General features: G+C 46.8%; 1 protein-coding gene across 1 annotated transcript; it reads left to right on the top strand.

The window, feature by feature from the left end:
* The first annotated feature begins 9,698 nt into the window (after nt 1–9,698).
* On the top strand, nt 9,699–16,213 carry serinc2 (serine incorporator 2). Its single transcript, XM_084455202.1, has 10 exons — nt 9,699–9,751; nt 11,688–11,849; nt 12,126–12,319; nt 12,518–12,597; nt 12,717–12,854; nt 12,979–13,148; nt 13,312–13,402; nt 14,526–14,673; nt 14,800–15,012; nt 15,315–16,213. The coding sequence occupies exons 1-10, from the start codon at nt 9,713–9,715 to the stop codon at nt 15,451–15,453; spliced, it is 1,374 nt and encodes a 457-aa protein (XP_084311328.1). The 5' UTR covers nt 9,699–9,712; the 3' UTR covers nt 15,454–16,213.
* Nucleotides 16,214–16,571: the final 358 nt, after the last annotated feature.

Here is a 16,571-nt window from a genome sequence, read left to right on the forward strand (position 1 = left end):
GAGGCCGGGGACAGGCTGCAGTTAGCATGAGCCGGTCCGCAGCTGGCGTACACGTTGCAGGCAGGCAGGCAGGAGAGATAGAGGGCAAAAGGGAGGATTAATCGGGGCCCTGCAGGCCCAGCATGCACCGGGAGGCCGGCGCTCTCTGCTCCCTCCGCAAGCAGGGTGACCCACCCCATCAGATCGCTGTCAGACCTCCGCAGTCGACGACAACAACCCTGTCCATCAAAAAGGTCAATAATATAGGCTACACTATCTATCGTCACAGATGGCTGAAATCCGGTTAGGAAAACCCTTGAACGGGAATGAATCACGGATCGTAGAGGTTTCGTTCGAGTGATAATCTACTGACGGTTTAATCCTGTATAGAAATTGGGACCCATATAATTTCCAAGGTATTCTGGTAGAACACTGGAGGGAGCACAGTCACAGTGAAGGCAGGCGCTAAAAAGACTGAAGACAGACCTTGAGGGTTTGTTTACAGGCTAGTTGTGTACGGCGCAGTGGCTGAATAGGCACAGTAACAGTCTCCTCTCAGTGCGGTTTCTAGATCAACGCTTGGAGGGTATCCAGTGATTAAAGAGGTAACCATTAATACAGCAAATTGCTACCTGTGCTATTTCTAAATGCGCACACCTTTCCAATTGGGCGCTTAATTATACATAATTTCAGCAACGCTCCATCAGAACGGAGACTAAAATAATTCTGACAAGATATAATGTCCCTGCAATTCATATGCAAATCAGGGTCTAATCTCCTCCACCCTGTCTTAATATCTCTGTGAATAGTCATGCAATTGCTCACATTCCCTGAGCTCTGCCAGTCCTTATTGAGACACGGCTTCAGACAGGAGTAATTTTGAGCACAAAAGCACGGCATTACCTCTGATGGCTGTGTTCTCCTTTCAGGGACTCGGAATGGACTATTGTGTCAGAAGCCGTGTAAATGGCTCTGGAGGAGAGGGTGTGAATGTAAACGGCAGCGAATGGCCACTTGCTGCTCTCCCTGCGAGGGAGGCCGTTTCAGCACCATGGAGAGGGGAAAACAGCCTCTCCCTCCGCTCTGCTCTGTTACGCACAGCAGCAGACGTTCAGACAGACACAGAGACAACCACTCACCCAGCCAGCCAGTCACCCCGTCAGCCAGTCATCCAACCAGTCATCCAGCCAGCCTGTCATCCAGCCAGCCAGTCATCCAGCCAGCCAGTCACCCCGTCAGCCAGTCATCCAGTCACCCAGTCATCCAATCATCCAGTCATCCAGCCAGTCACCCAGTCATCCAGCCAGCCAGTCACCCAGTCATCCAGTCACCCAGTCACCCAGTCATCCAATCATCCAGTCTTCCATTCACCCAGTCATCCATTCACCCAGTCATCCAGCCAGCCAGTCATCCATTCACCCAGTCATCCATTCACCCAGTCAGCCAGTCAGCCAGGCAGTCGGCTAATTACCCAGCCAGCCCCATGCTTGCATCTCAACAGGGCGTTGGAGCTGCTTCTCCGTCTGTTCCTCATTAATCTAACACTGGGAGTGTGTGAGATGGAAAGAGAGAACCACTCAGCAACGTGTAAATGAGATGGGGAGGATGGGGGAAGGGGGGGTGCCTCACCTTCAGAGTGGGGGGCAGGTGGTATTTTCAGCCACGGTATATGAGCTCATCAGTAAGGACGACCATCTCTTCTCACTTTAGCCTTTCCATTTTAAATTTTAACCTTTATTCTCATGTCCATTCTCAAATCGCTCTCTTATCTTCAGGACACAGCACAGGCCCTGTCAGTGTACCAGTCCTAAGGGGGAGTGATGTCCCTCGATGACCCGCTCAGTGTACAGTGTATGAGTGTGCGTGTCATCCCTATTCGTTAAAATGTCAGTGAAAGCTCATGGATGAGGTCTGGATGACACTGGAATCGGTCCACTTTGCTAAAACAGACAGAGAGCCAAAAAATGAAGTTTTTTTGTTGAATAAATGATGACTGGGATTACTCTTCGTCTATTTTTAGGTCCTCATGACCATGATTATTTCCTGTGTGCTCCCACTCCTCCTCTCTCGCCATCTCCCCATAAAGCTTAGCTTGTGCCTGCTGCCATGGTAACAGCACCATTGTAATCTGCGCTAGTCTATAGGAGTGGGGGGTACGCAGGAGTGGCGCCGTCTGTCTGAACATCCTACGTTTACATCGGCTCCCTTTGTGTCAGGCCACCCAGAGATCCACACCTGATGTCTGTAGTCATGCCTGCCAGGGGCGGTGTGATGCTGTGGTACGTGGAAGGCACAGCGCTACAGTCCCCTGCCCGCTCTCCCAGCCCCACAGGACAGGGGGGGGGCGGGTCTCGCACACTTCCCGACAGATTCTCTCTCCCTACCTCTCTCTCTCTCTCTCTATGGCTTCTTTCAACTTTTTCTGGGGTTTATAACCCAGACTCACAGACATACATACATCAATGGAGGCTTTCATTAAGATCGCAAGCTTAGGGCCAGTGCGCGTGCCTAAGGCATCACAGTGCTACCAGCAGGGAGAGCCTCTTGGCTAAGAGAAACAGCTGCAGGTGCCCTTTGACGTGCCGCTGAAGCACTCACAACTATGACAAGATGTTTCGAAAGAGAGAAGAATGAAAAGAGAAATATGTTGTGCCGTTGCACTTGACGTCGTCAAAACAATCCAGGTGTGAAGTCCAAAGAGGTCTAACTTATCGGCTCCCTTATCTGAAAAGGACGTCAGGCAACAAAGACGTCTGATGTCAAAGGAACACTAAATCAATACCTAACTCCAAAGTCCAATGTGAGAGGAAGTAAAAAAAAAAAACATCACTCCATCAAAAACATGGCCAAGCTGAATAAGAATGAGAGGAGAACATGAGTGGAAGCAAAGTACCCCCTTGTTTGCAAAATGTGAGCTAAACTGCCCATTTGCAGAGGAAATCACAACAGTGCACTGACAGCCCTTCAGAGCAATCAGCATAATTAAACAAGTGCGAGTGGCGCCATGCCCTCATTGGCCCACAGGAGAACTCCTTGAATACGTTTCGTCTGGGTACCTATCAGGTAGCCTGGTATGACCATCCTGATCTAGTGAGCTCACTGCTTCGCCCCGCAATATCTGTCTGGCCTTCGCCCCATAGAGAGCGATTATGTGGGCGGGGGTACTTGACAGACAAACACCTTCAGCCAATCAGCGTTCAGCAAACTTTTGCCAAATCCAGTCGGAAGAACGGCAAAAACATCTTTTCCACAGAGAAACTCCGCTAGTGCATAGGCCTACTCTGTTGTGATTAAGTCTATTTCTGCAATAACTGCACTTATAGCTGCGTTTATTCTTCTAACGTTAAAGTCGCACAGAAATGAAAAAAGCATTCTGTCCCATTTTGGTTCACATAATTGGTCATAGTGTTCACCTATTCAACGATGTATGCCCAAAAAGAAAAAAAAAATTCTACTTTTGTTGTAATCTTATATCAAAGTAAATCATTTCTTACTTCCTGGAAAACGGTAGGTCACGTGCAATTACGACACCAGGTACCTTAGATTTTAGGCCAATAATCTCACAACATCCATCCTGTCAATCAAAATGTCAACTACTCTGCAGCCTCAAGTGTTGAATATCCCGCCCGCTCGATAACGTTCCAATGAAATTCATCTAAACGTATGTCCCGCCCTTGCAACCCGTTTCAGGCGGAAATACGTCAAAGTACGGAAGCAAGATCTTCTCCAACTTCCCTTTCAGTGTATCTTTAATGTTACCACTCGTTGCTTCGGGAGCCACCATTTTCGTTTAGCGAGCGGCAGGGACACGAACCAATCAGGGGCTGTTTTCCACTGTGGTACGGAAACGCAGTCCCTGATTGGCCCAATATGGTCTGGATTTTGGGATAATCGCTCTCAATGAGGCGAAGGCCAGACCGTTCTGCATTAGTGAAACAGAATGTGAGCTCGCGAGAACGGGATGGTCGTACCAGGCTATCAGGAGTCTCCAAATCCAGTCCTCAAAAGGCAAAAAGTTGTGCCGGATTTTGTTCAAACCCCATTGCTGATACATCTGAGTCTACTCATCTTTGTCAAGACGGAAATCTATCGGCTGTTTAGAGCAGGTGTCGATGAAGGACTTCATAAATCAGAGGGAAGTATGAGTCAGTGTCTAGGATGGATAAGGAGCAGGGGCTTCTAGGAAGATAGAGGACCAGATTAACTGAATGTGAGTCCCACAAACATTAAACACTGGGAAGAGACGTCTGTGCGGTAACCTAACATCAATATTTCATTGCCCCTTGTTTGTTAGAGAAGCTACGAGGCACCCTGTCTCCCGGGTCTAAAGATGGCCATGCCAACAGCGAGGCATTTTGGGTCGCTGCGCCTGCAACGTGGCGATCCCGCGCACTGCCCTGTGCTACCCATGAGCCTCCAGTGCTTGGCAAATGGGTAGCGGCAAAGAGACAGAAGGGCAACCATCTCCCGTCAAACGGGCGCACGATAACACCCCGCTCACCCACTCTTAAAGACACCACAGAGAACATCGACTACAATTGTTGTCTTTTTGTCTATATTAGAGCCTATAATTAATCGTTCCAACTGAGATGCAATTGAACCAGTCATAGGCCCTCTTACAGACTCTCCATTTAGCAATCTGTGAAAGGAGCACTCTCCAAAATGATGCTGAAACAATGACTGACAAACCCATTTAGGGGAGTTACATGTCACGCTCATTAAATAGGTCAGTCCAAGGTCTGCATATTAATTCCAGGGGAGGAGAAGTGGCTGGATGCATCGTCTGCTTCATTTCGCCTAAAAGGGCAAGCCATTGATCTGCGGATAGGGGCTTAGTGAATTAAAAAGCCTTTCGTCTCTCCAGAGCGCAGCCCTCCCATCCTGTCCGTGTTCCCGTCCGTAGGGAGGAGGGATGGCTTCGGCAGGGGGACGACTGACATTGAAAATGTGCAGACATCTCCCGCCGGGGGATTCCGGTCGGGAGGCCCTCATTGGGGATTGGGTGTAGAGAGTAATCGCGGGAGTGTGCTGTAAGTGCCAGCCTATTGAGTTACGGCTGCCGGCGGTGCCCATGGCCGGCACTGGGGGTGACGGGCGGGGAGGTAAGGTCAGAGCTGACTAACACAACGGACAACTCATCTGTGGAGGAGAGATTCTCCTTCCTCTACATCTCCAACAGAGGGGAGGAAGGAAGCATAAGTGTAATCAATGTGGGTGTGTGTGTGTGTGTGTGTGCTAAGTGGCATGGTAGGGGAGGTATTATTCATATAGAGGCACCATTTATCTTTGTGTACCATACTGTACCATACCATATCCTTTTCCTACTCCGACCCTACCCCTGACCCCTGCCTCTATCTGGGCCCAGGCACATTCACGCACACACAGACATACACCAGTGTTTGCCATGTCTCTCCTATGATGTTATTAGCCTCTCTTACTCTGAAAATGTAATTTAATGTTATTTATTGCTTTATAAATGTTCTTAGCGGGTAGACAAACATACTCCAGGAGCTTGCTCGATCGCCTTGTTGAGAGGGGTCAGGGAAGAATTTTTTACAGCTCACTTATCTGGCCCCCGGGTGATACTGTTTTTTTGCTTCCCTCTGGAATATGTACAGTAGGGGTGGGACGTCTGCCCACCTCCCTTGTTCTCTGTAAAGCGCATTGTGTTGCCTCTGGGTATGAAATGCGCTATACAAATAAAGCTTTGATTGATTGATTGATTGACCATACGGTGCTGAATATCGGCTAGTATTGTGTAAATGTGATTGTATCAAGTGCCTGTGTAAAAAAAAGAATCCATGTGTGTTTTGTCATTGTTTTGTTTTTTGCAAATTGTTATTGTTGCTGCCGTGAAGCCAGAGAACCAGATACATCCAGCTGAGAGACCCCTGGGAGAACACTGACTGACAAGTCAAGCTGCTCGGAAATGAAAACCTCCATTACGAGCAATAGGTTACAGTAAAGGTCAACAAGCTTTAGCCAACCACCGTCATGGATGCCATTCTCATAGGTCACTGGTCAATACAGAGGAATAAATGAATGGCTAGCTTTTAGTTCTTTCCACGATGCTAATGGTCCAGTATCTAAGCTGACAAGGCTCCAAATCAATGTGAAATCTAGTGTGGTAAAAAAAAGAAAACACGTACTGTATCTCACAAATAACTCTCAACAACTGTCATTGTCCAAAGGACCTTAAAACTCTCACACCTACTGTAGTTATCCAGTCTAATCCTATATTGGACAACAGCTCGTCAACAACAAGCCACCAGATGCAGGATGGTTTTGATGGAAACACACTGAGGGCTGCTCCCTCCAGAGAGACACACAATAAAGCACCGCTCCAAGGTAAGCAAACAGCTGACGTAAACAGGGATACGTCTGAGGCGTGGGCAGCCTCCACCAAATTACACAGCAGCTCTCTCTGAGGTGAGGGTGTAACATCCGCTTTGTTTATACAACTGCCACAATGAGATCATAGGCAAAGAAAAAAAAACACTGTGACAATGTGAGCTCTTGGCTGTCTCCCGGTGAGGCTCTTTCTATAAGATTCCACAGGGCTCCTCGGGGGCAGGCTCAGTGGGAGGGGAAAGTGATGTAAGTGGTAATCCATAACCAGCCTATTTTGTATGGGAGAGACACCCCCCCCTCTCTCTCTCTCTCTCTCTGGGTGATCAGGATTCCTATAGCTTTGGGGTAGTGGGGGTGTGTGAGGAGGGTGGGACGGGGGGGTTAAAGACAATTCAGATGAAAGGATAAAGGGAACAGGTTAAGTGGTCCCGGTGATTAAAATGACGGACTATGCTGTCTGGCATCCGAACAAGACAAGAAGTCTTAGACAAGCCCTAAGACTTGCATAACAGTGGAGACGGTAGCGGTCAGACTACGCGCATGCATGCATGCATGCACACGCACGCACACACACACACACACACACACACACACACACACACACACACACACACACACACACACACACACACACACACACACACACACACACACACACACACACATTATATAATATAGGGAACTGTTGCTTTTCAAAAGTGCCCCAGGCTTACTTTTCCTTTTTTGACACTGTGTTTCCCAGGTACACATGCAAAACGCAAAGACTGGCATAGTTCATTGCTCAGATGTCACATGTTATATTCTGTCTTTCTCGGTGCCGGTTAACAATTTCTGAAAGCCAGACATCAAACTGTGCAGAAGCAGGCGCGCGTATAAAATCGAATGGCTAGTTAGGCTATAACTTACTCTGTTAGTGGGCTTTACGAGCATAGGAACGTGCATATAGCTCGGTCTAGCCACTTCTGCTCTTAATGTGTGATTGTTCCAAGACGCCTCGTTCGGTGTCTATAGGGGCAATTAAAACCGGGCTGTTAGGCTACTATGGCGAGCTTATTCCAAGTGATGCGTGTCATGTTAAGGCCAAACATCTGCTAAACCAAAAACGCTCTGACAGGAGACATTTATTTTCTCCACATCGTCAATCGTTGTAACCTATGTAGATCTGTGTCAAACTATGTTCCTGATCATATTGGTAGGCTCACGTTTGCAACAGATGAACTTATTTATCCTGATAAAAGTTGATAGGAGTAGGCTATGCATCATACATCATACGCATCTCTTTGTTTCACTGTTATCACACAGTACATGTATTTTTACTGTGCCAAAAAAGCATCGTGTTTGGTTCAGTGGTCCTCTTCAAGTACATACAGGTGGAGATACTGTATGAATACAGCAATATGTATCTATAACCTCATACAGAAGCAGCACTCACCAACAGGATCAGTACGCGTGGCAAAACCAAGTCCAAAGTTGTTACTAGCCGGGCATCATCCTCTCCAATGACAGATATAGAAGTTATGCTGTATTATATTATACCCCTATAGTGAAAAGCGGGTTAATTGTAGCAGACATTGGTCTGTGCAGAATTGTGAGCAGGTTTCACGTTCCTCTAATCCGTATGGTACGCTCCCAGCGCAATTGAGAAGGCAATACCAATATCGTTTTAAGAAGGGGTACGCGCTTTACGGATATTTCAAACTTTACAAACGTAATACTCTGCGCATCTTTTAACGTCTCGAACCTAAAATATAATCTGAGAACAACACTATTTTAGGGTCGAAAGCAAAAACTTTCACTGTTGTTAATCAGCGAATAGGAGATGGTCATGTCTCTTTGACCCACAAATGGTATGAACACCGTTTTGTCCAATAGCATTGTGTCTGGGAACTATCCAGCGTAATCACTATAGGCTGTCTACTGGACCTGTAATGTGTCATTCAACAGGTAGGATAATGTAGGCTATGTAAAAATAATCTTAAATTAATATTCTTTTTTGAATATGTATCTTGTCAAGGTGCGTCTAGACATCAATTGCAGCTACTGGTTACATTATGTGAAAGAGTTAGGCTACATTTATGATTTTGGCAACTAAATATGCTACCTGTAGGCTATAGCTTAACTTTAATACTGTATTTTACGACAGCAACAGTTGCTTTCATCAGATTAATAGCCCCCCCTGGTATCTATATCGGATTTATTACAATCATGACATTGACAAACTGAATAAAATTACACTTGGTTGTTTTTCACAGAGGCTACCCATTACGACCAGTTAGTGAATCGTGTTTTTCAAGAGGTATCAGAATGACATCAGACCAAAGAGGAAATCTCTCCTTGAGTCATATCTGTGACTGCAGATGCAGAAGTTATATAGAATTATAGTGATATGGAATTTGTTACGAGACAAGAATGCAATGTTCTAAACAGCATTGTGTTGCCTCTGTCTATGACATGTGCTATATAAATAAAGTTTGTTTGTTTGTTTGATTGATTGATTGATTGATTGATTGATTGATTAATTGATTGATTGATTGATTGATTGATTGATTGATTGATTGATTGATTGATTGATTGATTGATTGATTGATTGATTGATTGATTGATTGATTGGTTGATTGATTGATTGGTTGATTGAGCATGACCTTCAGTTTACAGGTTTCACATCTTATTGCTCCAACTGTCCATTAACACATGGACACATGAGAGACTGTGGTTGGTCTGGAGATTGTCCTCTGACTGTATTTGATTAGCATGCTCTATTTATTCATGTTGTCCTAGATAAATGAAATGACACACTGTCAGTGGATTTCTCAGTCCCTGCTGCCTTCTTTTCATAGCAAACACCATGTATGAATCACACGGCATAAATATTTATTGCTTTATGCAGATTTTAGAATTGGCAGCAACATATCCATAAAACTTCCTGTAAAGGGTTGTAAACTTCCTGTAAAAGACCACATTGCAGTTTTGGCTTTATGTGGTTGTTTATCAATTCCAAAGTCGACTTGGAAAAGTGCCCTATCATAATTTTCTCAGTTTCCCTTTAACTGCAGTTCATAACCTTTAGACATCCTCAGTTTGAAAGACTTGAGAGAGAGAGAGAGAGAGAGAGAGAGAGAGAGAGAGAGAGAGAGAGAGAGAGAGAGAGAGAGAGAAGGCTATGTGATGTATGTCATGTGGTTATAAACCCAGACCAGTGGAGCGACTGCGCCCATGAACCAATCCCTGTCGAAGGTGTTGAGTTTCCGCAAAAAAGGGAGTTCCCACTGTCCAAGAAACGCCTTGTTATGTGACTTTCTGTTCCAGACGAAGTCAACTTCTCCCTAATATAGTTTTTTGTTCCACTTTATCTTGTTGAACCAGGACTTTCGTTTCAAGTGAAATGGGGGCTTGTATGGCATTGTGTTCACTTGCGAGCTGTGTAAGTATAATTTAATTCCCCAAAGTTGTTTGGACTGCCTTTGAAACGCGAGCTTATGAACGACTGATTTTCCGTGTTGCGCGCATAGATAAACACACCTTATATCTGTTTCCACCTTTTTGACGCATTGTAGACAATAATTATCATTAGGCTATCTGTTTTCACCTACTTTATTGTAACACCATATTGAATTTGGACCTCAATTAGGCCTATATTGAATTTGGCTACATTTGTTTGTTCTGCGTCACTCTCCCACTAGGCAGGAATGAGGCCTTACCATTTACCCTTGTACAGCAAGTAGACGCATGGTGTTTTTTGTTAACTCTGGAATACATTTTAAAAGAGGTGCAGCATCATTGCTTAACATTAGGCCCCTTATAGTAGAATCACCAGGTTTCACCACCAATAGCTTCTACCTGCCACACTTGTCCTAGTCACTGTCAATTAGAGCATGGCGGTCCAAAATTGCAATTTGGGAAAAAGCCCCCAAAATAACGAGGCACAGAGGTAGGCTATAGGCTTGTATGGATTACACAGACCCTCCCTGGTTTCACATATTATGCACACAGGCCTCCAGCTTTCCTGTCTCTAATTGGCTACAGTGTTTACACCCCCGAAGGCCTGTGACTGCTGCTCCAGTGCTCAGTCCTGTACACATACATGACTCCTTAAGTGACTCCTTCAGTGATGATGATGGCTGACCCCTAAGTACAGCCTGCGGTTTGCTGGTTCACAGCTCTCAGCAGCAGTCTGCCTGCATCACCAGAGACGAGCATGAGGCTTCCCATGGAAAACCCCTCTTTGACCTCACACACCACACAGGGTGTATTGAACACAGATCAGATGGGGGGCGGGAGGGAGGTTCACTACTATGAGAGTAGCAGGCTGGTCTGATTACTCTGTGCTCTGTGTAAACACAGAAGAGAAGAGTGTCTGTCGTGACAATAGTCCCACAGTATTTTGTTTTTCTACAGTGTATAAATCATGCATGCATTCGACTGATTCCCTACCTCCTCCCTCACCTACCCTCGAGCCCTACCTCCTCCCTCACCTACCCTCGAGCCCTACCTCCTCCCTGACCTACCCTCGAGCCCTATCTCCTCCCTCACCTACCCTCGAGCCCTACCTCCTCCCTGACCTACCCTCGAGCCCTACCTCCTCCCTGACCTACCCTCGAGCCCTATCTCCTCCCTCACCTACCCTCGAGCCCTACCTCCTCCCTCACCTACCCTCGAGCCCTACCTCCTTCACCTACCCTCGAGCCCTACCTCCTCCCTCACCTACCCTCGAGCCCTACCTCCTCCCTCACCTACCCTCGAGCCCTACCTCCTCCCTCACCTACCCTCGAGCCCTACCTCCTCCCTGACCTACCCTCGAGCCCTACCTCCTCCCTCACCTACCCTCGAGCCCTACCTCCTCCCTGACCTACCCTCGAGCCCTACCTCCTCCCTCACCTACCCTCGAGCCCTACCTCCTCCCTCACCTACCCTCGAGCCCTACCTCCTCCCTCACCTACCCTCGAGCCCTACCTCCTCCCTGACCTACCCTCGAGCCCTACCTCCTCCCTGACCTACCCTCGAGCCCTACCTCCTCCCTCACCTACCCTCGAGCCCTACCTCCTCCCTCACCTACCCTCGAGCCCTACCTCCTCCCTCACCTGCCCTCGAGCCCTACCTCCTCCCTCACCTACCCTCGAGCCCTACCTCCTCCCTCACCTACCCTCGAGCCCTACCTCCTCCCTCACCTACCCTCGAGCCCTACCTCCTCCCTCACCTACCCTCGAGCCCTACCTCCTCCCTCACCTACCCTCGAGCCCTACCTCCTCCCTCACCTACCCTCGAGCCCTATCTCCTCCCTCACCTACCCTCGAGCCCTATCTCTTGCCGACTTGCTATGCATCATTATGTACTGTCCTAATTCTGACTCCTCTCTCCAGGCGTCTTGTCTATGCGGCTCGGCCCCCTGTCTCCTGTCAGGATGCTGCCCTTCCACGTACAACTCTGTGGTGTCCCGGCTCGCCTTCTCCTTCTTCCTGCTTCTAGGGACCCTGGTTTCTGTCATCATGATCCTACCGGGCATGGAGACACAGCTGGAGAAGGTATCTTACATTTGCAATACCAGCATATCCAGCCGGCCGGGATATGGTGAAGCAGCAGTCCTACTTGGCTACATGATTGCTATATGTGTTTGTCTGTATACAACCTAGATGTATGTTTTTTTTATGCTGCCCTCTTGGCCAGATTTTAAATCTCAGTGAGCTTCTCCTGGTTAAATAAAGTTTTTATTTTTTTATTATATATATATATATAAAATTGCCGGACCACTGGGTATTTTATACTGTAACGTTACTACTTTGTCTCCTGGTTGATATCAGATACCAGGTTTCTGCGTGGGCGGAGCTGGCACCTCCATTCCTGGTATAGAGGGCAAGGTGAACTGTGACATCATCGTGGGTTACAAGTCTGTGTACCGTATGTGCTTTGCCATGGCTTGCTTCTTCTTCCTGTTCTCCGTCATCATGATTCGTGTGCGCAGCAGCAAGGACCCCCGAGCCTCCCTCCAGAACGGGTATGTAACCTGCTGTATGTAGCCCTCTGTTTGTGGCTTAGCTTCGTCTCACCAGGAGGCTCTCTGTTAAGGAGGCAATGTTGCCCTCTCCTGGCGAGGCGAATGTAGTGCATCCCTGCACGCCACACGTGTTTATATAAGACCGAACCTGTTTTTTTCTGCTACATGCATTGAATACCTGCGCCATTGTGTTCACAGATTCTGGTTCTTCAAGTTCCTCATACTGGTTGGGATCACTGTGGGAGCATTCTTCATTCCAGATGGCACTTTCAACACAGGTGTCAGCCATGTTGTAGACTGGAGCTAGCTACACTAGGTGTAGCCATAAGCCAACCACAATATGAGGAGCTCTGTAACCTTGTGGGGTGATTTTAACAGTGTTTTCATTTTGTACCAGTGTGGTTCTACTTCGGTGTTGTGGGCTCCTTCTTCTTCATCATCATCCAGCTCATCCTCCTGGTGGACTTTGCGCACGGCTGGAACCAGTCCTGGCTGGAGAGGTCTGAGAACGGCAACACCAAGTGTTGGTTCGCAGGTACAATGGCGCAGTCGATGCTACAGTATCTCACTAAGCATTCTCCACTAACACTTCTCACCACCTGTGAGGTTTCATTGGAGCTTCCAACGATTGTATCTTTGTTGTGGGTGTCCCCCTGCAGCCCTCCTATCCTTCAGCGTGGTGATGTATTCCATGGCCTTCGCCGCTGTGGTGCTGTTCTATGTGTACTACACCCAGGCCGATGATTGCACGGAACACAAGGTCTTCATCAGCCTCAACCTCCTCTTCTGCATCATCGTCTCTGTGGTGGCCATCCTACCCAAAGTCCAGGTGATGTTTAGGTTCTCCTGGCCGTCTCTTTCAAATGCTTTGTGCGTAGTGGGACTGTTCAAGCTCCTGATCCAGCTCATCTGAGCTGATGTTTGCTCCCGTGGTCCAGTTGACATGTGAATGTTAGCTGAAGAGGGTAAAGAGAATGTTCTCCTTCTCACAGGAGGCCCAGCCGAGCTCCGGTCTGCTCCAGGCCTCCGTCATCTCTCTCTACACCATGTATGTCACCTGGTCAGCCATGACCAACAACCCCAGTAAGTCTCCTGACCCCAACCCTAACATTCACTGGCTGACCATCATCTATAAGACCCTTCTTCACCAGTCACCCCCCTACCTGTCTCGCCTGCTGCATCCTCTCCCTTTCACACACAACACCCGGTCCTCTCTCTACATCCAACTGAAAATACCCAACTCCAAATCCTCTCTGGGTCTTGCATCATTCCAGACTGCTGCTGCCTCTGACTGGAATGCTCTGCAAAAGACTCTAAAACTGGACAAATTCATCTCTATTCCCGCCTTCAAAAATACCATCTCACTCACTCTCGCCGATTTGTGTAAATGCTTTTCCACCATATAACATCCTCCCTCAGTTGTCTTGCCACTCATTCCACTTGTCCTCCTCTTCTGTGTTATGCCTGTTTTACCATGCCTGTGTGATGCTCTGTGTTGTGTTCTGTGTAATTATATGCTGCATGTCATGCTACATATGTGTTGTGATGCTTCAATGTGTGCTGTCTGTAACTGTTTTTTTTAACTGTCCTGCGTGTTTGCTGATGTGTCTGCTGCTGTTGTATGATAGAAGAGTTTGTGGTGGTGATGCTTAGTTGTATGCTGTATGTTCCATAGGTATTGTGATGCTTCCATGTATGCTGTCTTTAACTGTCTTTTTAACTGTCTTGCATGTTTGCTGATGATTTGCTGCTGCTGTATGTCTGTGCTACTGTCTGGTGATACTCATTGCTCCTTGTAGTGTTGCATGTTGCTTTACAGTATATATGTGTTGTGATGTGTCAATGTATGCTGTTTTTAACTGTCTTATATCTAACCTTGTTTTATTTTTCAGCCCCCTAACCCCCTTCCCTCAAGAGGCTTTTTGCTTTTTGCCAGGCCGCCTTTGTAAATAAGAACTTGTTCTTAAATGCTTGCCTGATTAAATAAAGGTAAAAATAAATAAACTGCTCTGGTGACCGCACTGTGAGTTAAACACACCGGCCTAGGAACAAAACGGATAATTTCCCGATTGGCCGCTCACACACACATCTTCTTTTGCAGGAAATCCAGTCATGGTTTAAGTAGCATCACTTGCCCGTCGCCTGATAGACATAATGTTGTCATCACCCAGCTGCATGTTCCCCTATGCTTCCTCCCTCTCCTCAGACCGACAGTGTAACCCCAGTCTACTTAGCCTGGTCAGTAGTAACACGCCTGACCCAGTCCCCACCCCTCCCGCTGGGGGCGTGCAGTGGTGGGACGCCCAGGGCATTGTGGGGCTGTTAATCTTCTTCTTCTGCACTCTCTACTCCAGGTATGATGTTGGGGGGAACTACTCCTTGTGTTACAATGTCATTACTACGGTGAAAACCCGCAGGTACGCAGGTGAACCTATCTCCACGTCGTCACAAACCTGCTTTCCCCGCTCGCCCCTCTGCAGCATCCGTTCGTCCAACAACACGCAGGTGAACAAGCTGATGCGGACGGAGGAGGGCCAGGGGTTGACTGCAGACTCCGAGGCCACCGCGGAGGACGGGGTGAGACGAGCTGTGGACAATGAGGAGGACGGGGTCACCTACAGCTACTCCTTCTTTCACTTCAGCCTCTGCCTGGCCTCGCTCTACATCATGATGACACTCACCAACTGGTACAAGTAAGTGTGCCATCCGAGTACTTGAATGCACTTATTGTGTGAGTCGCTTTGGATAAAAGCGTCCGCTAAACGGACGGTGTAATGTAATGAGTAGGTGCTCCCTCTGGAGTTCCTTGTGTGTTGTATTTGATCTAGTTGGCAGATGCACTGGGCTGTGTTTATTCAGGTTCTTGTGATTCTAATATTGTCCACCATGGCCTAAATCCTTCCATATTTAGCTACAGTAGGAATAAGGAAGGAATAAGCGGGGTGAATTGGAGGACTCAGACCGCTTCTGCCCCCCCCCCCTCTGTCTCTCCCAGGCCAGACACAGACTACCAGGCCATGCAGAGCTCCATGCCGGCCGTGTGGGTGAAGATCTGCTCCAGCTGGCTAGGCTTGGCCCTCTACCTCTGGACCCTGGTGGCACCACTGGTCCTTCCAGACCGCGAATTTAACTGAGAGACTGTCTGGCATGTCTGGTATGTTGTAGACCTGGTTTGAAATACACAATTTGAAGTCCTTTTGATTACTTTAGCATATGCATTAGTCTGCATGGAGTGCTAGGCCAGTGGGGTTTGCAAACTGACCATTGGTTCTATAGACAAGAGCAGTCAAGCACAGAAAAGTAAATTACGTGATTCAAATGTCATTTTTTCATTACTGGTATTTCAACCCAGGTCTGGTATTTTGTTGTTCTTTATACAGTAGGGTCAGAAAATTTTAGAATGTTTGCAGCTTGAAGTAAAAACCTTTTTTTATGTGGGCAATTTGTCAGAGCTTGAAGTCATATTGTGGTACTCTGCGGTTTCGTGCTTGATGAGGTAGTCTGTAGTCATTTTGAAGTCACTGTATATCAACTAAAATTACTTTAAGACCAATTTGCTGGGCATTGATTACACAAACAGTATAGCCTATGAAAGGGAATATTCAAAGTAGGAAAGATGGGGAGTAAATACATGTTGTATCATTTATTCTCTCTATGTCACTACTTTTAGATTGTTTTTATATGGAATAGCATTATAGGTCCAACACAGCACACATTTAAGGTCTGAAACAATGAGCATTGTTCTGAAGATTCTCAGAAACAAACAGAATATTCCACAGGTATTATAATGGCCCATTTGTTTTGTAATAGATTTGGAAGAGATCTGGATAAGTGCCTATATGTCTAACACAATCCCCCATCAATGAGGCCACTGGTCCAAATATTGATTGTAGTTTTATGCCTTTTTTTTTTTTTTTTAAACAATTAATTTTAAAATATATATTTTTTCTATGCTATTGTTTTACAGTGCACATGTTATAGAAACGATAAAAATAAATATTGTTATTCTGTTATGTGCAGTATATCTTTGAGTGTTGAAAGGCAATCATTCATGGTGCCCTGTAGGTGGGACTGTTGCTCTTTAAATTGTACCTCCACTAAATGTTTCCCTAATAGATAATAATATATGCTCCCATTCATATGCATTGATAAGTATAAAGTTCCCTTGTTCAACACATACCCCGAACAGGATGTATCCATTCCCACTACTGGCTGTCTTGAGCATTGAACAGCAGTTTGCTGTTCAAACCTT

This window comes from Borostomias antarcticus (assembly GCF_949987555.1).
Source record: "Borostomias antarcticus genome assembly, chromosome: 21".
In the NCBI taxonomy this organism is placed as follows: Eukaryota; Metazoa; Chordata; class Actinopteri; order Stomiiformes; family Stomiidae; genus Borostomias; species Borostomias antarcticus.

Bases quoted from the DNA above. Each gene is read 5' to 3' on its own strand.
- serinc2 (XM_084455202.1), top strand. From the start codon at position 9,713: ATGGGGGCTTGTATGGCATTGTGTTCACTTGCGAGCTGT. The intron at 12,855-12,978 runs GTACAATGGCGC...GTCCCCCTGCAG, and splicing joins CACCAAGTGTTGGTTCGCAG to CCCTCCTATCCTTCAGCGTG. The intron at 13,149-13,311 runs GTGATGTTTAGG...TCCTTCTCACAG, and splicing joins CCATCCTACCCAAAGTCCAG to GAGGCCCAGCCGAGCTCCGG.